At 56.6% G+C, this 21,391-nt stretch overlaps 1 protein-coding gene across 2 annotated transcripts in view; it reads right to left on the bottom strand.

Annotated features, from left to right (window-relative positions):
* Positions 1 to 21,391, bottom strand: part of RIPOR3 (RIPOR family member 3) — a 72,628-nt gene that overhangs the window by 7,422 nt on the left and 43,815 nt on the right. The window contains exons 4-15 of one of the 2 annotated variants that reach the window (XM_060033411.1): positions 15,498 to 15,644; positions 13,150 to 13,228; positions 10,138 to 10,161; positions 9,778 to 9,834; positions 8,996 to 9,145; positions 8,762 to 8,825; positions 8,377 to 8,420; positions 8,065 to 8,190; positions 7,836 to 7,981; positions 5,971 to 6,100; positions 3,862 to 4,434; positions 774 to 904 (exon numbers count right to left, since the gene is read on the bottom strand). In XM_060033411.1, coding sequence (XP_059889394.1) covers positions 774 to 904; positions 3,862 to 4,434; positions 5,971 to 6,100; positions 7,836 to 7,981; positions 8,065 to 8,190; positions 8,377 to 8,420; positions 8,762 to 8,825; positions 8,996 to 9,145; positions 9,778 to 9,834; positions 10,138 to 10,161; positions 13,150 to 13,228; positions 15,498 to 15,644 — 1,671 coding nt within the window. The remainder of the gene's footprint in view (positions 1 to 773; positions 905 to 3,861; positions 4,435 to 5,970; positions 6,101 to 7,835; positions 7,982 to 8,064; positions 8,191 to 8,376; positions 8,421 to 8,761; positions 8,826 to 8,995; positions 9,146 to 9,777; positions 9,835 to 10,137; positions 10,162 to 13,149; positions 13,229 to 15,497; positions 15,645 to 21,391) is intronic. The other variant, XM_060033410.1, reaches the window with a different exon arrangement.

The following is a 21,391-nucleotide window of genomic DNA, read 5'->3' as shown; positions in this document are numbered from 1 at the left end:
AAACTAAGAGAAAAGGAGAAGCAGCAAAAGGTAGCAACAACTCAAAACAGGTGCTGGGATGGCATTGGGCCCCCCCCCCCCCGCACCTGTGCAATTTGTAGCAGAAGCCTAAGGTTCCAACTAATTCCTAGCTCTGTGACTCTGGATAAGTCAGCCTCCCCTAGTCTCAGTTTATTCATCTGAAAAGTGGGGGCAGGAACCCCAAGCTCGGGGCCGTGAGGGGTGAGTGACACATAAGCGTACCCAGCACTGTGTCTGCTCCGGGCAGGGGCTGAGCCTGAGCCCTGAGGGGGGTGGAGATGCCACACCCTCCCCATGGGATCGTGAGAAGAGAGGAGAAATGTGGCCTGTTCACACGCTTCTGTGCTGCTGAACTTTGGGTGCAGGAGAAGCGCTCAGGCCAGTGTGAGTGGGCAGGTGGGAGCTGCTTCACCGAGAACGCAGTTGGTGTCGCAGGTGAGGGCGGGCAGTTGTGCAGAAGGAACTGGGAGCGGGGTCGCTTGGGCAATTGCTCCGCAGAGGTCAGAGGTCCTACTGAGTGCGCTATTGTTATTTTTTAAGATTAAAAAAAAAAAAAAAAAAAGCCCATCGCTCGGAGCAGAAGGCTAAGGGCCAGGCTGAGGTATCCTCGTTCACTCAGTGGTCACGGAGGACCTGCTCTGTGCGGGGCGGGGCCGGGGCCACAATAAAGAAAACAGACATCAGGGCCGGGCTGTGGGAGAGCCCGGCCCCAAGGCTGGTCACCAGGGCTGCGTTGGGACGGGCGCACTCACCGGGGACCCTGGGAGCCCCCAAACAGGGCCAACTCATGCGGGGTGATGTGGGCGCTGAGGAAGGAGAAGCTCTCCAGGATGTACTCCATCAGGCTCTCGGCGGACGCGTGCTCCCGGCGGGCTCCGCGGGGCTGCGGACGGATGGACGGACAGCCGGAACTCAGGGCAGCCCGGCCACCCGCCCAGCATACCCACCCTAACGGCGTCCTGGTCACCGTCCCTCAGCAGGGCTGCCATCCCCTGCGTCAGGGACGGGCAAGGGGACGCGTCCCCAAGGCCCCTCCGGAACGGCCTGTGACAAGGTCTGGCATGACAGCTGGAAGGAGGGCAGATCTGAAAAATCTCACCGGTCACAAACACCCACAGGGACAGGGCAAATGACAGGAGAGAGCTGGAGAGCCGGGCCCTCCCCCAAGAGGGCCACCTGCCACCCGGAGTGTGAGGCCTGAGGTTGCCAGCTTGTTCAGTTTTCCAAGAAAAGGTGGAAATCTAGACTTTGTGGGGAGCTGCCCAGTTTTTAACTATCAACAACTAATTCCAAATTATTTTCTAAATACGGCGTGGGTCAGGCCAGACAACTCCCAACAACCCAGGCCAGAGGCTGCTAGGTGAGCCTCTGAGTTCCAGGTGTCTCCTCTCCCGGGGAGACGTGGAAGGAGAGGAAGTTTAAGGCAGCCCCTGACTGGGCGAGGCGGCAGGAGGGGGTGTCAAGTCGTCAGAGTCTCCCAGTGGCAAGTCTGCTGTGGCTGATTCCCATCCCCAGGGGCCTCGTCTCACACAAAGTGCACCGAAGGCATAGCCCAAGTAGATGCTGCCCCAAGAGCCAGAACTGGCTCCTGAAAGTTGAGCCCAAAGAGAAAACCTTGAGCAACAACAGAAGAGTAAGACTAGTTGCAGAGATTTCCTTGCCCAATAGAAAAATATATATATATATATACATATACATATATATACATATATATATGCGCGCACACACAGGCGCATGCGCACACAGTTCTTGCTGTTCACGGTAGTTACGGTGTGTAACGTCGTGATCTCTGGATTTGAAACTGAACAATTGCTCCCAGGGGAGATGCAGAGGCGTGAGCCTCTGGTCAACATTTTCATCAACCCATCAATACGTAACCTTGTTTTCTGTGTGTCTGCTTAAAGACGTCTTATTTAATATAGACGCTGTACCGCTGATACACTAAACCCAAGGTCAGTGGCATTTTAACTCACGCCTGAACACAGCTTATCCAACACACACATTTCCTCCATAAGGCACGTCAGGAACACTGGCCAGCACCTCAGCCTGGCACTTGGGCGCTGTTTCAAACAGCGAAATCACCAGAAATAAGTACAGAAATGTGGAAAACGTAGCACTAAATATTCGGTGAAAAGGACACTTGGGTGCAGTATGAGCTGAGAAAAGAAGGAAGAGTGTCATCTCCTTCAGCCTCAGCTGGGAACTTGCACATGAGGGGACTCCAATTATTTGCCCCTTTGCACGTGCCTCTGAATGACCACGAAAGCATCACGAGCACGTTTCAGCAAGTAGATGAATTTGCAAAAACAGAATCTGTGAATAGTGAGAATTAACTGCGTGTATATATATACACACGTATAAAATTAAATCCTCATTAAATCCTCACATATACACATGAATATAAATACGTGAATTTATACACCTATACCTATGTGTATAATTTCTCTTGAAAAAGTCAAACTAAACACCATAGCCTATAATCATTTGTATTGTTCTAACTTGGTTTGCCCAAAAAAAAAAAATTTCCTCGAAGATGTTTAAAATTATTGTCCTATTGTGGTATTACTTTAGGTTGTTTATGCAAAGTGTATTTTTCAAAATACAGGTATGGGGGCTTCCCTGGTGGCGCAGTGGTTGGGAGTCCGCCTGCCGATGCAGGGGACACGGGTTCGTGCCCCGGTCCGGGAGGATCCCACATGCCGCGGAGCGGCTGGGCCCGTGAGCCATGGCCACAGAGCCCGCGCGTCCAGAGCCTGTGCTCCGCAACGGGAGAGGCCACAACAGAGAGAGGCCCGCGTACAGAAAAAAAAAAAAAAAAAAATACAGGTATGTGGCAGAAGCTGCGTGCGTGCCGACCCGCATGGTTCTACACACTAACGCCGCTAAGAAATACAAAAAGGGTGACGTTACTTCTTAAATTTTTTTCTTGAAATTTTCTGGCAGGTCCTTTTTAAAGACCACAGCAGTGGTAAACAGCGAACGTGTTTTTAAAGTTACTAGATATAAAGTGAAAAATTAAACTTTCACCTGTGCTGAACTGTAATGTTGGGGGAGGGGTCAGGGCTGGAATAACCGAAACGAATTTTGATGAGAGCTGTTAAACTATTTCAGTGCCAGTGAACTGAACACAAAAGACAGTGGTTCCATAACGTAATTGCTGTATGGGGACTTCCCTGGAGGTCCAGTGGTTAGGACTCCGTGCTTCCATTGCAGGGGGCACGGGTTCGATCCCTGGTTGGGGAACTAAGATCCCACGAGCCTTGGGGCACGGCCAAAAAAAAATTGATGTCTAGGTAGGTGCTGTATGTATAGATATATATATATAAGTATACATTTTAGCTTATGTACATCTGTATATGTAAACCAAAAAAACAGAAATAACCTGCCCAGGCCAGCACCTCTGAGAGCCACCCAAGGACAGCCCCTGGCGTGGGCCCTGTGGAGAAGTTTTGGTGTGGGGCGTGTGGCTGTGAGGGGCCTCCCACAGTGCCAGCTCTGACCCTGAGAACGCCCCGACTTGGGAATTTTAAAGCTGAGCTGCAGCCCCACCCACCCAGGTCAGAAGATGGGAGATGGGGCTGGGATCTGGCTGCACGTGGAGCAAGTTATCCACACTGAGCCCCGACTTCCTCTTATAATCCTCCTCCCAGGTCGTTGAGAGCCGTTGTTACACCCATTGGACTGATGAACAGATTGAGGCCCAGAGAGGAGACATCGCCCACCTGGGTTACACAGGGGTGAGGCCAGGATGCTGGCCCAGGCTCCCTGCCCCAGGATCTCACTCCCAGTTGTCACACCATCAGCAAAGCAGGACTTCCTCCCAGCAAAGAATAAACGTACCTTCAGCCGGTCCCTGAAGCTGAGGACCTGGTACTCCAGCTCCCGGAGCTGGGGCGGGGCAGGGTCCGTGGACCTCAGTAAATCCAGGACATCCTGCAGGGGCCTCTCGAGGGGCACCCCGGGCCCATCCACTCCATCCTCGGTTTCTGCTTCATCGTGGCCTTCCTGGCCTCCGGGGATCACGTGGTTGCGGAAGGGGGAGCCCCGTGGCAGGTCGAGGCTTTCTACTCCCAAATTTCTCCACCCAGGCTGCTCCACAAATGAGCCTTCCGCCAGGTGGAACACCTCTGGCAGGAGGCCCAGGGGTGGGGGGTCCTCCTGGGCCCCCTCTTCAATGGAGGTGTTGGGGCCAATGGCCAAGGGCAGGAAGCCCACGTCCGAGGCGGATGCTGTTGTGCTGGTCTCAGTGTCTCGGGGGTCCTCGGAGCTAAAGGAGTCCATCTCAGGCAGCTCCTGACTCCGGCTCCGCAGGCCAGGCCCCCGAAGGTCACCGTCGGACAGGCAGCTGAGGATGGAGGTGGCCCTCGGCCTGTCCAGCAGCAAGGCTTGCTGTGCCGGCTGCTGCAGGACAGACTGGAGAGGGGGATGCGGGAGCAGACTCACCAGCTGCCCCAGGGATCACAGCGAGGCCCCCAGAGGGCTTCCCCCACAGACCCTTGCTCTGCATACGCACATTCTCAGGATGACTGAGGTCCACCAAGGTGACTGGCAGCCCGGAAGTGCTGATAAGAGCCTGGCACCTCTCTGCCCTTATCCCTCATCACCCTTCTAATGCCCTCCTTTCCAGCCCCAGTCTCTGAGTCAGACCTCATTTAACCATCACCACACCTCCCTGAGGGTGGGCACTGGCTCATCCTCAGGCCACACAGGCGAGGATCAAAGTGCGAGAGTTTTAATCCAGGCGAGCTGACATAAACCCGAACCCCTCCCCCTCACCAACCGAACCAATAATAATGGTTGATGTTCAGACAGCACCATCTGTTTTTGCCAGGCATTCTTGTAAGCACTCCTCATTAACTAAGTCATTTAACCCTTACAAAGCCCCATCAGGGCGGTGCTGTTGTTCTCATTTCTCTGATACGGAAATTGAAGTCCAGAGAGGTTGAATGACTTGCCCAAGGTCACACAGCAGATGAAAGGCATAGACAGAATTTGGACCCCAGGCCATCTGGCTCCAGAGTCCATGCTCTTAACCATAGATGATTTTTCAACCAAAGTACACTGGGACCACCCTGGCCAGACAATCACGTTTCCTCTAAATGCACAAGTTGCCCAGCTCATATAAAGCTGCCTTCCGCACCTAAGGTCCAGAGGTGGGAGACAGGTTCATCCAGCTCAGCATCACCCTCCCTCTGGGCTTGACAGAATGTCCTTGTTTTTGTCTCTGTCCCTGGACCCTCACTGGGGCACCTGCTTTGGGAAGATACTTGAACACATGCAGGATGACGTGTGCACCAGGTTATTTACAGCCCCGTCGTTGGTAACAGCAAATAACTGAACCTCAATATCTTGTTAAACAAAGTGCGATTTTTAGCCAAACGTGGAATGCTGCACCGTGCAAACAAAGAATGAGGAGCGCTCTGGGAATGACAGTGTCCAGTACATCACTCGGTTAAGGGCTGCTGTGGGAGAAAGGCTGGGGAAGAGGCATCTGCTCCCAGACGGCACAGAGCATCTCTGGAGGAATATGGAGGAAGGTGACAAGAGTAGTTGGTGCTAAGGAGGGGACCCAGGTCCCTGGAGGCCACAGGAAAGAGGTATTTTACTGTACAGGGTGTCAAGGTATTACCTACTGGAAACGTATACTAAAGGGTAAAACAGACTGGAGGCCAAGGTCATGGCTGGGGTGGTAGAACCATCCAGAGAACCCCATCCCAGGCATCCGGAAGAACCAGCCGAGCCCAGGACCAAGTCCAGAGGCCCCAGAATGGAGGGCTTGGCTGCGAGAAAGAAAAAGTACAGAAAAACACCCAGGATGACCCCCAAACAAGGGAGGCTGAGCCCAAAGTTTGCTGCTCAGCCCACCCCCTGTGCTGGCCCCTGGGGAGTCCCCCCCACTCCCGGTCCCAGCTAGAACCACGGCACCCCTGCCCGGCGCGGCTCACTCACCAGGTAGTATCTCTCCCGGAAGCTGGGGGTGCTCGGGGGTGTCCAGTTGTACAAGAAGCCCTTCCTGCTGCCCACGGAGAACTTGCCCGTGGGGCTGGGCGACACCAGGAAGCTCTCGGTATCAAACGGGCTGGAGGAGAGCAGAGGCCAGGGTGTCATCGGTGGCCGGAGGACACTGGAGCACAGACAGGACCCAGGAGGTGGAGGCTCGGGGAGGGGCAGGCACAGCCAGGGGACTCCAAATCCACGTTCTCAACCCTTCTGGCCACGTCTCTCAGAGGCTCGCTGCCCTGAACGCCCTTAGCCAGATGGCGAGGGGCGGCACTCGGCCGCCACACAGGTGAATGACACCCCCCTTTAGAGGCCTTTCGAGAAGCTCAGCAGACCAGAGGTGGACACTCGGCTCTGCCGTCTTCTGGGTTAGCCACGTCACTGCCCCCCTCAGATTCCTCATCGGTCAGGGGGCGCCAGTCACAGGGAAGGCTGCAGATCCAGGGTGAGGAAGTGATGCGTCAGCCCGGCCCTCGCCTGCCCTTGGAGCAGGCAGGCGTGGGTCAGCCCTCCCTGCCTCGTGCCTCCCTGCACACAGGCCTAGCTCGCAACACCTGGGGCCCAGCCCAGCCACGAGGGCCTGAGGCTCAGAGGCACTGCCTGCCCAGGGCAGCTGCAGGCCGGCAGGATACCCGGGTCCTTGGACTTGCCCGGCTTGGGGCTGCATGGCGCTGGGCCACCCCCTGCCCCGTACACTTGCTCAGCCCTGCTAGACAAATGAAGACACTGAAGCTGGGGTGTCACTTGTCCAAATTCACCCAGCTCACCGGGGAGAGGGCAGTGGCTCCAGTGACCCCGGCTCGGACCCCACCCCAGGGAGGAAGGAGAGACCGGCCCCAACTGGTCACAAGAAGCACCAGAGTAGAGGAAGTGCGTCTCAGCCCCTTTGCTCCTGCAGCACCTGCCCTGGGGAATGAGGAGAAGGGAATTTCCTCGAAACCCAAGGTTTCATCTGGGAGAAAGAGCTCTGCTACCAAAACCAAAACCTGTGGAAACCACCAGCGCTCACTGAAATGGCATGCGCAGCGGAGAGCCCCACCCTGGGCAGGGGTCGTTCTCACGCGTGTCCCCCATCCATGGGGCTGTGGGCTGTGGCCCAGGGAGGACTCAAGGTGACCACTCGGCGTTATGCCTGATGGGTGGCAGGGGTCAGCGGGGAATGAGGTGGGCACAGCAAAGCCAGTCCTCCTGGGCAGAGGCAGGCTTCTCCCAGGAACCCAGCCCAGGAGGCTGCTGGAAAGGGTCCTGGCCAGCCCAGGTCTTTATTTTATTTTATTTTTTAATATTTATTTATTTGGCTGCACTGGGTCGTAGTTGCGGCATGCAGGCTCTTAGCTGCAGCATGCGGGCTCTTAGCTGTGGCATGAGGGCTCTTAGTTGCAGCATGCGGGCTCTTAGTTGTGGCATGCGGGCTCTTAGCCGCGGCATGTGGGATCTTTTTCCCTGACCAGGGGTCCAACCGGGGCCCCCTGTATTGGGAGCGTGGAGTCTTAACCAGTGGACCACCAGGGAAGTCCCCAGCCAGGTCTTTAACAGCCACTGGGTCAAAAGTGAGAAGGGAATCAAAAGTGAGAGGGGCGAGGGCAGTGGGGTAGGCAGGGCTGCAGGCAAGGGTCTGGGCCCCAGCCTGTCTGGGGGGCAGGATGAGGGCAGGGCTGCCCAAGGTGGATGCTAAGGCGCGGTTAGGCCACCAGGGGGAGCCGGCGAGCCCCCTTCCCCCCACCCCGCCCCCTCCTCTCTGGGTGGGAGTTTGGGGCCGGCCTCCAGTCGGGGCAGTGGGCCCCGGGCAGGGGGAGGCGGCTACCCCGACTCACTTCCACAGCACCTCCAGCTGCAGCTTGATGGTGCCCAGCTCTGTGATGTCCACCACGATGACCTGCGGCCGGGTTGTGAAGAAGTCGGTGATGTCGCAGGTCACTGTGCCCACCGCCAGCGAGCTCAGGCCCCGAAGCTCTGTCACCTGCGGGGATGGGGAGTTCTGGGTGGTGTCGGAGCCAAGCCCCGCCCCGCGGCGCCCCGGCCCCGCCCCTAAGCCCCACCCACCTTGATCTCCAAGTTCTCGTGCAGGGTGGGGATGAAGACCTTCTCCTCCTCGTCCCAGGTCTGGCTGTCGTCAGACTCGATCCGGCCCCTCAGCTTCCAGCGCTGGCGGCCCAGGCGCAGGAGCACCTGTGGGCCAGGCCCACGGAGGGAGGGGTCAGCCGCCCCCCTTGCCCCCTGCCTGGGGGCCCTCCCTGCCAACTGGGTCGGGGCGGGGACAGAAACCCAGCTGGGGCCCTGGTTGCCTGCAGCTCCCAACCCCCAAAGGCCTGGTGAGGAGCCCTGAGGTCTGATCCCGCCCGGAGCGTGGCGTACCTCATATTGGTCTCCCGGACAGAGGCGTGCGTAGCCCACCAAGCCTGGAACACAGAGACGGGCTACTCTCTCCACTCTCCTCCGCCCCTGCCCCATGGGCCACAGGCCCTCACACGAGGAGCCCCCCCATCACAGGGTGGGTATCAGCTTCGGGGGATGGGGGGATAGGCCTTCATGACAGTGGACAGGCCTGGGCCCTCACTTTCAACTCAGAGAGGGGACAGGACTTGCCCGAGGTCACAAGTCACAGGAGTGGAAACGAGGGCTGGGCCTGGACCCCCGGGATTCTGACCAACCCTCTGCACAAGCCCCAGGGCCCCCAAGAAGGCCTGATGCTCCCTCCACACTGGCACCGGCCCAGCCACTCTCAGCCCTGTCCTGTTACCTTTCATCCTGACGTGGAACTCGCCCAAGTGAACCTCCAGGGCCCCCTCGATGAGCCACATGTCCTGCAAAGCCCCACACAAGGTGGCTCACCGCCTGCCCCCGGGCTCGGCCACGGGGGACGCACAGACCCTGCCAGACAGAGGCCCCCGGGCAGAGAGAGAGGCTTCCTCAGGGCCCAGGGAGCCCCAAGACCGGCCCGACCCTCGCGGCGCTGCCCGCCACCGCCGCCCACCTCGGTGCACTCCTGCAGGCTGCGGCCCAGCTCTTGCAGGCTCTCTCGGGAGGCGCGGCTCGGCGGGCACCGGGAGAAGGCCCGCTGCATGTTGGAGGCGCCGTCTCGCAGGCGGCACTGGATGCAGTAGCCTTCGTAGAGCTCGTCCACCTGCGGGGCGCACGGGCCAGTGGGCGCGCCGCACGCCGAGGGGCGGGGCCCCGACCTGCCAGTCGCTCGACCCCGAGCAGCCGACCCCACCCCGGCGGTCCCACCCCCGTAGACTGTGCGCCCGCGGGGCAAGGACCACGTCTGTCTCGTCCGCTCCGCATCGCCAGCACCTGGCAGAGGCTGGCACCCAGCGGGTGCACAGTAAAAACTAGTGAGCTGGCCGGGTGGGTGCATCGCTTCCCCTCTCCCTGCCCGATTTTTCAACTGTGAAACAGGGAAGGTGGGTTTGTGATATTCTGTCCGCCCACTGGGCTCCTGGGGGAGTAGAGCAAGCTCACGGAAGAGTTTGCAGAATATAAAGCTTAAGGCACTTGCTGTGCGACCCTGGGCCAATCCTTGTCCCTCTCTGGGCCTCTGCAATCCCATCTGTATGATCGGGTGGTGGGACTCAACATTCCCAGCCCTCTAACCCCAACCCCCTGATCCCCATCTCAGGGCTCAGCCCCTGCAGGCTCTGCTCCTCCTCGGCTCTCTCCAGCCACCTGGCACCCAGAGAACCTCCCGCCACCGCCCCACTGCTAACCCAGCAGAGGCCCAGCAAGCCGGGAGACACCCCCCGAAGCCAGGCTGACCTTGCTGATGTGAAACTCCATCTTCCGAATGTGCCTTTCCACAGAGCGTGTTTGCTTCTCCCAGAAGAAGAGAAGATGCTTCAAAAGTAGCCTGCCCACACTCCCCCCCAGCCCCTGCCACCCTCCTCCAGGTACTGACACACAGAGCTGCGCTCAACGCCAGGCCAGCCCCTCACCATCCCTAAAGAAGGCGCATCACTGAGCCTCAGTTTCCCCATTTGTAAAGTGGGGAGGAAACCCAAGTATTCCTCCCATGGGACAGCCAGGAGGATGGAATGCAAGCGAGGACGTTATTCTCATCCAGCCAGGCCCAGCCATGGCCCACCTTGCTTACCACGTGCGGACAGGAGTTTCCCTCACCTTGTCCAGGTCATAATAGAAAGCCTGCAGGGGAGGAGAGGAAGGAGGGAGTCAGGACTCCAGTGCTCCTCCAAGACCATGAGGCTACATCCCAGGGGCGCCTGAGCTCAGAGGACAGAAAGCCAGCGGCCACTCCGTCCTCTGAGGCCTGCAGTCAGCAAGCTGTGGTCCAGGCCAAGCAGAAAGAATGAATAAACACAGGGGCTTTGGGTGAGGCAACTCTAGGCCTGACTCTATTTGCCAGCTGTGTGTCCCAGGCAAGTTTCTCTACCTGTCTGAGCCTCCATTTCCTTATGTAAAGTGGGGTACCAACAGCACCGACCCCACAGGGTAGTTACGAAGAGTAAAGGACGGTGTAAACTCAACAAGAGGGGAACCAGTGCAATTTGATTATTTAAGGGGTGACTTCAGCCATGACCAGAGGAATTGAGAGTGGGGAGAGGCGGCCAGCACCACCCAGGAGTTCAGGTCTAAGGAAACTGCAAATCCGGACTGGTCCATCCAGATTCGCAGGGGTCCACGGTGTAGCCAATGAAAAGAATATATTGTCGGGATGGGGGAACCTTTGTACAAAGGGCCAGATAGTAAATATCGCAGCTTTGCAGACCACATGGTTTCTGCCACTGGAGCATGAAAGCGGCCACAGACAATATGTAAATGATGGGTGTGGGCTGTGTTCGGATAAACTTTAATTCCAAAACAGGCCCTGCTTTGCCCACATGGGTTAGAGTCACTATATCTGAGCCTGGATGCATTTCCACAAGGTTGGCGATCCACTAAGGAGAAGGACTAAGAGGCGGGAGCGTATGTAAGTTGCGATTTCATTTTTGTAAGACAACTGTTAACCAAACCACTCTATATGCACAATCTGTATATTTGCGTGAGTATGTGACCAGGGAGGAAAATATGGAAAGATAAAGACTAGATTGTCCTCAAGGGCTAAACAGGGTGGGACAGAGAAGATTGCAGACGGGAACCAGTCAGGCAAGAAGGAAAAGATGGATTAACCCCGTGCCAACGTCTCTTTTCCTACGTATGCATTTATGTGACATTGTACGTGTAGGATTATGAAATTAAAACTCTATGTAAGGGGACTTCCCTGGTGGTCTAGTGGTTAAGACTCCACGCTCCCAATGCAGGGGCCCCTGGTTCAATTCCTGGTCAGGGAACTAGATTCCCCGCATGCATGCCGCAACTAAGAGTTTGCATGCCTCAACTAAAAGATCCCTAGTGCTGCAACTAAGACCTGGCGCAGGCAAAATAAATAAATATTTTCTTTAAAAACACACACAAAAACAACTCTATGCAAGAAATTAAGAAATAGGAAAGTTCCCAAGGCTTTGGAAAGAAAAGTAACTGCACAGCAACTTCTCAGAAACTGAGAACCGGACCCCAGGTGCATCGTCCCTCTGGGTGGCCCCAATGCAGTTGCTGCCTCTTCCCTGCCTCAGTGTGCCCACTTATGAAATGGGAGTAGCTAACACATACAGACCTTTACATAAACCTTGCGTCCCTTAGAGTTACTTCTAGAACAGAGAAAGAGAGACCGGAGGACGTGAGAACAGCCACACCCACAAGAGAGGGAGGCTCGGCCAGTGCTCGGAAGGGCCGGGAACCAGGCAGCGCCTCCTTCCGCCTCTGCACTGACCCATTTGCCCACCAAGGACAAGGCATGAGTGAGTTTGCCCGGCCTTCCCTTCTCCAAGTGGGCCGGCAGGCTGGGAGCCCTGCATCTCCCACCCTGTCGACCCCTGAGGTCTTCTTTGCTGGGGCCAGGATATAGAGGTGAGGGGACACGACTTTGATAGATTCATTCCCCACCCCCTCCATCAAGCCGGTGGCCCGCCCTCTGCATTGGCCCTTGGAGGAGCAGGGCTGGAATGAGCTAGAGAAAACCATAGACATCAAGGCCTCCTGGTTTCTGCTTCCAGAAGTTATCATTAAGGACAGGAGGGGTTTTCACAAGGCAGCAGCCGGATAGAGGAGAGGGGCTGGGGGGGACTCCCCAAGATGCAAAAGAAAGCCTCCCCACTGGAGAGATGCAGGCACCCAGCAGTGGGGTCCTGGCAGTGCCAACAGATAAAATGCAAGATACCCAGGGAATTCCCTGGTGGTCCAGTAGTTAGGACTCCACGCTTCCACTACAGGGGACACGGGTTCGATCCCTGGTCAGGGAACTAAGATCCCGCATGCTGCACAGCGTGGCCAAAAAAAAAAATACAAGACCCCCAGTCACATTTAAATTTCCAATAAACAATGAATACTTTTTTTTTTTTTTTAGTATAACTGTGTCCTGAAGATTGCATGGGACATACTGAAAAATGATTTGTTATCTGAAAATCAAATTTAACTGGGCATCCTCTTTTTTTGGTTTGTTTTTGGTATTGGTTTTTTGTGGCGTTTGTTTTGTTTCTTCTAAATCTGGCTTTGCTAAGGGGGTGGCAGAAGCCCAGAGCAGGTGAATCCTGGGCTAGACAGGCCCCAGGGCAGCCTCAAAGATGCCACTCGGATGAGAGCAAAACTGCAGAGCCGCTGGACGTTGTGGGAACACGCAGGGATGATCAAGGACGGACGGTGTCAGGGCCACTGGCACAGTGACACACCCTGGATTCAATGCCTGATCCAATTTCCTGCCATCATGTAAGCCACCCTGATTGCAGGGGGCCCAGACGGCCAAGCGCTACAGAATAGGGCCATGTAACGTAGACACCCCTCTGTACACCCGCCTACCTTACAGTTACTTCTAGAACTAAAGGGAGGTGGCCCAAAGATGTGTGAACTGCTGCACCATGCGAGGGCGGGGGGCTGCCGGGAGCTTCCCACCAGTCTGCGAGGTTAAATTCATCCAGGTCCAAGTGAGGTTCATTCATCAAAAATAAACGTCACTCCTTAGGCCTCTGAGTTCCAAGACTGAGATTCACACCCGTGATGCAGGCAACGGGGGGAAAGAGGGTCCATCTTGGAACCCTGGCCAAGGCTGCTCGCCTGGGAAGGGCCCGGGAGGGGTCTCACCAGCCTGGAATTCCTGCGGGTGTCCTTGTGGCGTCCTGACAGGTAATCCAGCTCGGCCTGCTGGACACACAGATACTCCCTGTGAGGAGAACAAGGAAAAGGAGTTGGAAAAGGAGCAGAGAAAGGAAAGAAACAGGCAGATGAGCAGAGTTCCAGGGAGGAGGCAGCCACGGCCACCAGCAGGGGGTGGTCAGCAGGCTCAGGGGTCAGAGGGCAGACTCAGCCCAGCCCCAGGAAGCCCAGTCCCAGCTCGCCCAGCCTCCACATCCCACACACCCAGGGCTGTGCGCCCAGCGCTGTACAAAATAGGGAATCCCTTAGGTAATTCCCCAAACAGCCCTGCAAACAGGAACTACTGTTATTATACCCATTTTAGAGATGGGCAAACTGACCCTGAAGCAACTCAGCGCAGGGTCACACAGCAGGGAAGAGGCTGAACCCAGGTCTGAAACCAGGCAGTGGCCTCCAGAGTCCAGTATCTTCACCCCAACCCGTGGGGAGGTTACAGAGAGCACACCTCCCTCACAGCCAAAGGCAGGCCGTCCTGCTGTCTGGATGCCCAGGCCCAGAAAGGGGCCTGACAAACCCACCCTGGAAGGCACAGAAAAAGCCGTGGGCCCAAGGGGACTTTTCATGTTGCGTTTTCCGCCAAAAAGAGACTCGGACATGAAACCTGAGGTCTGGACTTGGGGGCCAGGTGGGGGCCCCGTCCTGCTCCATTGTAGATTTGCTGGCTTACCCCAGGAAGGTGACGCACCCTCTCTGGGCCCACTTACACTACCTTCTGTCAGACCACAGCTCCCTCAGGGGTTGGGCTCCCCAGGAAGAAGGAGATGCCCTTGACCCCAGACACGTCTCAAATGTGCGGTCCTCACAGGAATCACCAGAAGCTTTCCTGGTAGAGCGGCACCTTGGAGATAGGCCTCCACCCTCTGGGCACATCCCCGGCTCCCATGCAGCACCGGCGCCGGGCGCACTGTGGGATGACCCCTGTGTAGGGAGCCAGGCACCGGCACGGAGGGAGGTGACATTTACCCTAAGCCCAGGGGACAGCGGGGCAGGCAGCCTTGGCCCTGGAGCCCCACTCTCTGCTTCCTGGCTGTGGGATCCTGGACAAGATGCTTCCCATCTTTGGGACTCAGTTTCTCGCCTGGAAAAGGAGGCTGAGAGAGTCTCTCACGGCATCAGGGACACGAAGCACCAAACAAGTCATAGAGCTGCTGCCGCTGTTATTATTATTATTATTATTATTATTATTATTATTAATTAGTGAGGGATGAAGAGCAGGTCACAAGAGGTGGAGAGCAGGACAGGGCATCCCAGGAAGAAGGAAAAGCCTTCCATTCGGCAAATGTGCGAATACCCCTCCCCCACCTCAGCTCCCATGCTGACCCGACCACTGTGCCCCTAATGGGCCGATCATGCTCCTGCCCCAGGGTCTTTGCACAAGTGGCTCCTTTGGCTTGAAATGTTCTCCCGTCATCTGCAGGGCTCACCTCTTCAGGTTTTTGCTCAAATGTCACCTTCTTAGTGAGCCCTTCCTTGAACACCTTATTTAAAATCAACCGCACACCTCCTACCCTGATTTGTTTTCCTCCATAGGAGCTACCACCCCCTGACATACTCTCTATCCTACTTTTCTATATTGTTTATTGTCTGTGTGTCCCCCACTGGGATGTCAGCTCCGCGGGGGCAGGGGTTTTTGTGTTTTGTTCATTCCCGTACCCTGCGCCTGGCACTTGATAAGCCCTCAATAAAAATATGGGGAATAAGTGACTGAATCTTCCTGTTCCCACCTCTGCTCAGTTATCAGTCAGTCTCTTCCTCACTTGAATCCAGCCTCCCTGACCTCCAGCTGTTGTGCAAGCTCCTACTGCAGGGCCTTTGCCCGTGCCGTTCCCTCTGCCCAAGATGCTTGTCCCCCAGAGGCCAGCACGATGGCTCCTTCTCGGAAACCACCAGGACCTCCTCAGTGAAGCTCTCCGGGCAGCCCTGTGTGACAGGCCTTCCACACGCTGTCTCTCCATCACCTCCCTCACTGCCCTCTGGGCTCGTGGAAGTTACGGTATTGATCACATTACTTTTTATCACCGTCTCCCCCTCCACACCATGAGCTCCATGAGACCAGGGTCCCCCTGCCGTATTCACTGTGTCCCCGGTGCCCAAGGACAGGGCCAAGCACATGGCTGCACCCAGGACATGCTTGTTGACTAAACAGATAACCAGGAGCTCCCTCTGTGGCCTCTTACAGCAGAGACCCACCCACGTTCCCCAGGAAGAGGCAGAGAGGACCGAGCAGACGAGGACAAAGAATGCACTTGTTAAAGGCCACGAATAGCCATCCTTACTTGAGGCCTCTCTTCAGTGCTTCAAAGATCTTCTTCACTTGCTGTGGCTTGGGATCCGAGCAGACAGACCCCTTCCGCAGCGTGCCATACATCCTGGAGGATTTCACAGGCATTCGAGACCTCACTGAGTTCCTGTGGACGGACTTTCTGTGAGAAGGGATGGGGGGGCGTGGTCAGAGCAGGGGTCTGGACCAAGCCCTTCTCAGGGGCAGGCACTTTGGGAACAGTGGCCAGAGCCCCAGGCAGTCAGCAGACCTGGCTGAGTCTCACCCCACTGCCACCAAGCTGCGTGGTCTCAGGAAAGCTGCCAAGACTCTCTGGGCCTCAGTTTTCTCATCTGTCAAATGAGGGCTTGGATATGAGGATTAAAAGAATAATAGGGGCTTCCCTGGTGGCGCAGTGGTTGAGAGTCCGCCTGCCGATGCAGGGGACGCGGGTTCGTGCCCCGGGTCTGGGAAGATCCCACATGCCGCGGAGCGGCTGGGCCCGTGAGCCATGGCCGCTGAGCCTGCGCGTCCGGAGCCTGTGCTCCACGACAGGAGAGGCCACAACAGTGAGAGGCCCGCGAACCGCAAAAAAAATAAAAAATAAATTAAAAAAAGAATAACACTAACCTGATGTGAGAAATTAACTTACAGTGAGAAATACAATCAGGCAGCCCAAATGCCAATGCTGTCTGTTTGTGCTCTTCATCAAGCTCTGTGCAGGCAAAGCAACGTGGGAGGCCAAATCATAGTCCAGTGGTATACCCATGGGTTGGGTACCTGTTGGCTTTGCCTGCCCCACATCCATTCCCCTCCCTCTGTTAATAGCACCTCAATTTCCCTCAGGGACATCTCCCCAACTCTGCTCTTTATACATATAGTTTGGAGGGAGGTAGCCTGACAAATCACCATACACACACACACACACACGCACACGCACACATGCACACACGCACACACCCACACGCACACATGCACACACACACACACACACCCATGCATCCATGGGCATTCTGAGGCAAACCCATGTCCCAGTACTGGGTTAGTCAACATATTCCACTTCCTTGGAAGAGAACTTCTCCCACTTCCTTCCTCATCTTCCTCGGATGCACTGAAGAGCCAGCTTCAACCATGTGCACTGGGGCCCCCCACAGGTATGGCCAAGCAACAAGAGAGAAGGAACAGGCCCTGGACAGCCTATGGAGCAGACGGTCCATTGGCTCTACACTATTGTTGGTCCTCAGACCACAGTAGGAGGACCACTTTCTCAGGGGTTCACCATTTCTGCTTCACTCGGGAGATATCCTCCTGCTAGAAACCCAGCTCCGAGTGTCCCTGGATGCCCTTCACAGTCTGCTGCCCTTTTAGGGTCTAAAATCAAGGGCACAGGCTCATTCATTCATTCAAACACCCACAGAACGGGGCTTTCTCTGAATCATGCAACATGATGGGAGCCAAGGGGCCAGAGTCCCACCTTCAAGGGTTCACAGTCTGCGGGGAGGGGTGGGGGGCTTGTGGTCTGGAGAGCTGGGCAGGGGGCAAGTGGACACAGCTCCATCTCCTTCGCCAGGCCTGGGAGAAGGGCCACTGGGCCATCGCCAAGCCCTGGTCCCCAAGAGGCCTGGCAGGTGGCTGGGCTGTACTTCCAAGCCAACCAGACACTGCACATTCCACACACGGTCACAGGGTCCTGTGGTTGACTCAGCAGAGCTGTCCTGTCCACCCCTGCTGTCGGGCATCAAGCCCCAAACCCCGTGGTTCCCCAAAACATGGACGCACAGCCACATTACAGGCCAACGTGCCAGAAATACAGATCCCAGGGCTTGCCCGGGGATGCTGGGAACTGGGTCCCAAGGGTGCTGCATCAGGGAAGGACCTGGAGCCCCGCCCTGGAAACCTCAGGGGCCTCACCAAGCCAGCAACTCCTATCACCTCACGGGACACAAGCTCCTGGTCAGCCGCCCATGGCCAAATTCTAGCCCCAGAGGGCACAGGTATTTAATCTACTGCAGCCTCAGTTTCCTCATCTGTAAAAGGAGGATAATAAGAGGGCCTGCCCTACGGAGTTGTCATGAGATAGTCATTCATTCAACAAATATTTACTGAGCTCCTGTCATACACCAGATGCCATTCTAGGGGCCAGGGGTAGAACAGTGACCAAAACAGACAAAACCCCTGCCCTCGTGAGCTGCCCTGCCAGCTGGGGAGACCGTGGGAAGTGGTAGCAAGCACAGACTCCGGAACCACATGCTGGGGTCTCTATCCGGCTCCCCCAGTTATAAGCTGTGTGACCTTGTGTAAGTTATTGAACCTCTCTGTGCCTCGGTTTTCTCATCCATAAAATGGGGACCAGAGAAAGGGTTGCGGTGAGAGTTACATGAGTTAATAAATGTGAAGAGATTCAAGCAGTTCCCAGGAAAGAGTGAGTGCTATATATGTGCTGAAGGTAATAAGGTAATTTTTAAAAGCACATATCAGTTATATTGTACAGCAACTATACTTCAATTTAAAAAATTATATATCAGGGCTTCCCTGGTGGCGCAGTGGTTGGAGTCCGCCTGCCGATGCAGGGGACACGGGTTCGTGCCCCGGTCCGGGAAGATCCCACATGCCGCGGAGCGGCTGGGCCCATGAGCCATGGCCGCTGAGCCTGCGCGCCTGGAGCCTGTGCTCCGCAACGGGAGAGGCCACAACAGTGAGAGGCCCGCGTACCACAAAAAAAAAAAAAAATTATATATCAGATAGTGCCTAGTGCCAAGAATAAAACCAAAGGCAGGATAATGAATGCAAAGGGTGAACAGGGAAGGTCCCTCCAATCAGGCGATGTTTGAGTCTGGGTAATGTGCACGCAGCCCTGGGGACTAAGCTCACCCCTGCACCTGCCGTTGCTGTTATTCATATATTATATGTCAAGGGACACTTTGCAGAGCCCAGGCAGGGACTGTGCTCCCTCCTCCCCGACCCTCCCGGAGGCCACATCAGCCACCTCTTGGAACACACCCTCCACAAAGTTGCCATCTGCAGGCTGGCAGGGACAGGCAGGGCTGCAGCCTCGAGAGAAACAGGTTTCAGACAGGCTAGGGTCCCCGGCAGGTGGGCAGACAGGCAGGTGGGGTGGGTGAGCAGCTTGGAGGTGGGGCTGCAGGAGCCCCGCTCACCTGCCAGCTCCCAGAGTCCCACAGTCCCCGGCAGATGCGTGCCCTCGGCTGGATCCCACTTCCATCTACCTGGCAACTTCCTCGCCCTCGCTCTGTGGCTGTGCCTGATAGCACCGGCTCCTGGGGAAGCTCTGAACCCAGTGCTCGTGTCTGAGGTTCAACAGAGCAGGTGTGGCGGCCAGCCCCGCCAGGGACAGTGATGTATGTGCAGCCTCCGGATGGCGAAATCAGGTTTCATGTCTGGCCCAGAGCCACGACTGCCAGGGCAGGGAGCAACCTCCAGGGGCGGATGTCACAGCAGTTCTGGGCGGACTCAGTAAATATTAAACATCCCCCGGCATGCCAGACGAGCTTCCAGATGGGCACGTGTGACCCACGGGCCCCAGCCCTCACGTGAGGCCGCTGGGCCAGCCCTTCTACCTGGTGTCGTTGGGAGACACTATCGGAGGCCAGGTGCACAGCTGCTGCAGGTGCAGGATCCGGAGGTAGGAGGGGCTGGGGGCGGGGCAATAAATAAGAGGACCGACTGGACACATTTCAGGTGAGGACTCGAAGCTGGGTGTAAGCGCACCTTTCCTCCTACATCTGGTGGTACTAGACGTCCAGGGATGATGACAAACACGCGCACGGCACTCGCAAAGGTCAAGCTCTGCTCTGGGTGCTTCACGTGTACTAGCCTGTTTCTCCTGATACGTGTCTCTGAGGTCTAGCCCTCCTCTCTGCCCCCTTTCTCTAGCCTCCTCTCCTTGAAAATCAAGGGCTGCTGCTTGGTTTTCACACCTACACTTCCCAGCCGTCCCTGTGGAGGAATTCCCAGGTGGTGCGGACCTTGCAGGGTCTCCTGGCTCAAGAGGGTCCCTGCCTGAGGGAGGGGAGACCTGGCTGAGGGATGGCAGGAAGGGGTTAAGAGCAGCCCGTGCCTGTCAGTCAGGGCAGAATGGGACAGTGTCAGGGCCTGGCTCTCTTCTTCATCTGCCCACCTTATTATGTATGGCCTTAGGTTATAATATAGTATTATATATTTATTATATGTGGCCTTGTTATAGCAGTCATTCAACCTTAGTGTAAAATTTCCTCACCAGATTACTTCCCCAAGTGAATTCTTTGATTACACAATAAAGAAAAAAACAACAACGCTGTCCAGAGGCAAAGGGGCTTCAGGTGCCAGGGCAGGGGTAAGGGCTGGGGACATCTAAGTGGAGCCAGGCTCTTCTGCTCTCCTGTCTAAGGTTATTTTTGCCTGACCTGCCCCCGCTGCTGAGCACCTTGGCAATGTGGCCGTGTTTCAGCCTGGTTGGATTACTTGGGAAATAAGGCCAGAGGTGAGGCCTGAAACCTGATCCAGACCGTCCAGCCCCAGAGCCAGGGTCCAGATCCCTGGGAGCTGTACAGAGACAGGAAGTTATGTACAGTTATGTACAGAAGTTATGTACAGAGACAGGAAGTTATGTACAGTTATGTACAGAAGTTATGTACAGAGACAGGAAGTCAAAAATAGATGTGCTGCTTCTCTGCCATCGCGGGCAGCTACTTCCTCACCCCTGGACAAGGGGACTACAGAGAACCAGGCCCGATGGAGGCCACTCAGGAATCTCAGAACCCGTCCAAGCCAGGCATCCTCCAGTAGTCCCTGCAGGGTTGGGGGATGGGGGCAGGACGGGGAGCCCCAGGACATTTACACCACTGTCCCACAGGCCAGCCGCACACCCACTTTCTGTCCCTCAAAGCTCATTCCCACCTCAGGGCCTTTGCACCTCTGTCCCCTCCGCCTGGAAGGCTTTCCCACGCCCACACCCTGTCTGCACGTGACGGGCTCCTCTTCTCTCTGCCTTCGTTTAAATGCCTCACTGGGGGCCTCCTCCAAGCCCCCTGCTGCCCTCCTGCCTCCCTGCTTTAACCCCTTCCGGGAACCCGCCACCAGCGGCATCCATCTTGACTATCACTGGCTTATTGTTTTCCCCGTCCTGAAAGGAGGGCGGGGCCTGGGCCTGTCTCCACAGCCCGGGACGAGGCCTGACCGGAGCCAATGCTCCATAAATACTTGTGGAAGGAATTAGGGATTCCTAGGGGTGCTTCCAGGATTTCAGCCCTGAGATGCCACTCCTCCCAGGCACACCTCAGAACCGAGAAGCTGGGCTGCCCTGAGACAAGGCGAGTGAGCTGGGAGGGCCTGACCGCAGGGTCGGCCTCACAGTGATGGGGGGTGGGGCGGGGGGAGGGGAAGGTGGGTCTAATGCGCAGCTGCGGAGCCTATGGACAGAGCACGAGGAGGGCCTGCCGGGCGCGGGTGGTCCGCACCCCCAACCCCCAGGAAGTGGCTTTGAAGCCAAGGCCTGATGAGATTAAGCGGGACCAGGCCAGGTGAAGCGCAGTGGAGAGGGTTCCAGGACGAGGGCAGGGCCTGTGCAAAGGCCTGGAGGACAGAGAGGCCAATGCGGCTAGAGCCCAGGGCTCAGGATGAGGCTGGCCAGCCAGACCCTGCCGCGTGGGGACCGGATTGCGCTCTCAGTGGGACGGGAACCTCCGGAGGGTTTCAGGTAGGGGAATGCCAGGATGAGATTTGGTTCTGCGCCCTGCTCTGGCTGAGGGCCCTGCCTGCCCACCGCGGCTGTTCAGACTGGCAGCCGTTTGGGGCCCTCAGGATTCCTGGAGCCAGGGGCCCGGCACGCCTGAGCTGGCAGGGCTGTGGCCCCAGGAGCAGAAACGCACCCTCCTCCCAGGCATTACCTGCAGCGGGAGGAGACACATCGCA

The sequence above is a fragment of the Delphinus delphis genome, chromosome 15 (assembly GCF_949987515.2).
Source record: "Delphinus delphis chromosome 15, mDelDel1.2, whole genome shotgun sequence".
NCBI classification, from domain to species: Eukaryota; Metazoa; Chordata; class Mammalia; order Artiodactyla; family Delphinidae; genus Delphinus; species Delphinus delphis.
This window is presented reverse-complemented; position numbering and strand designations above follow the sequence as displayed.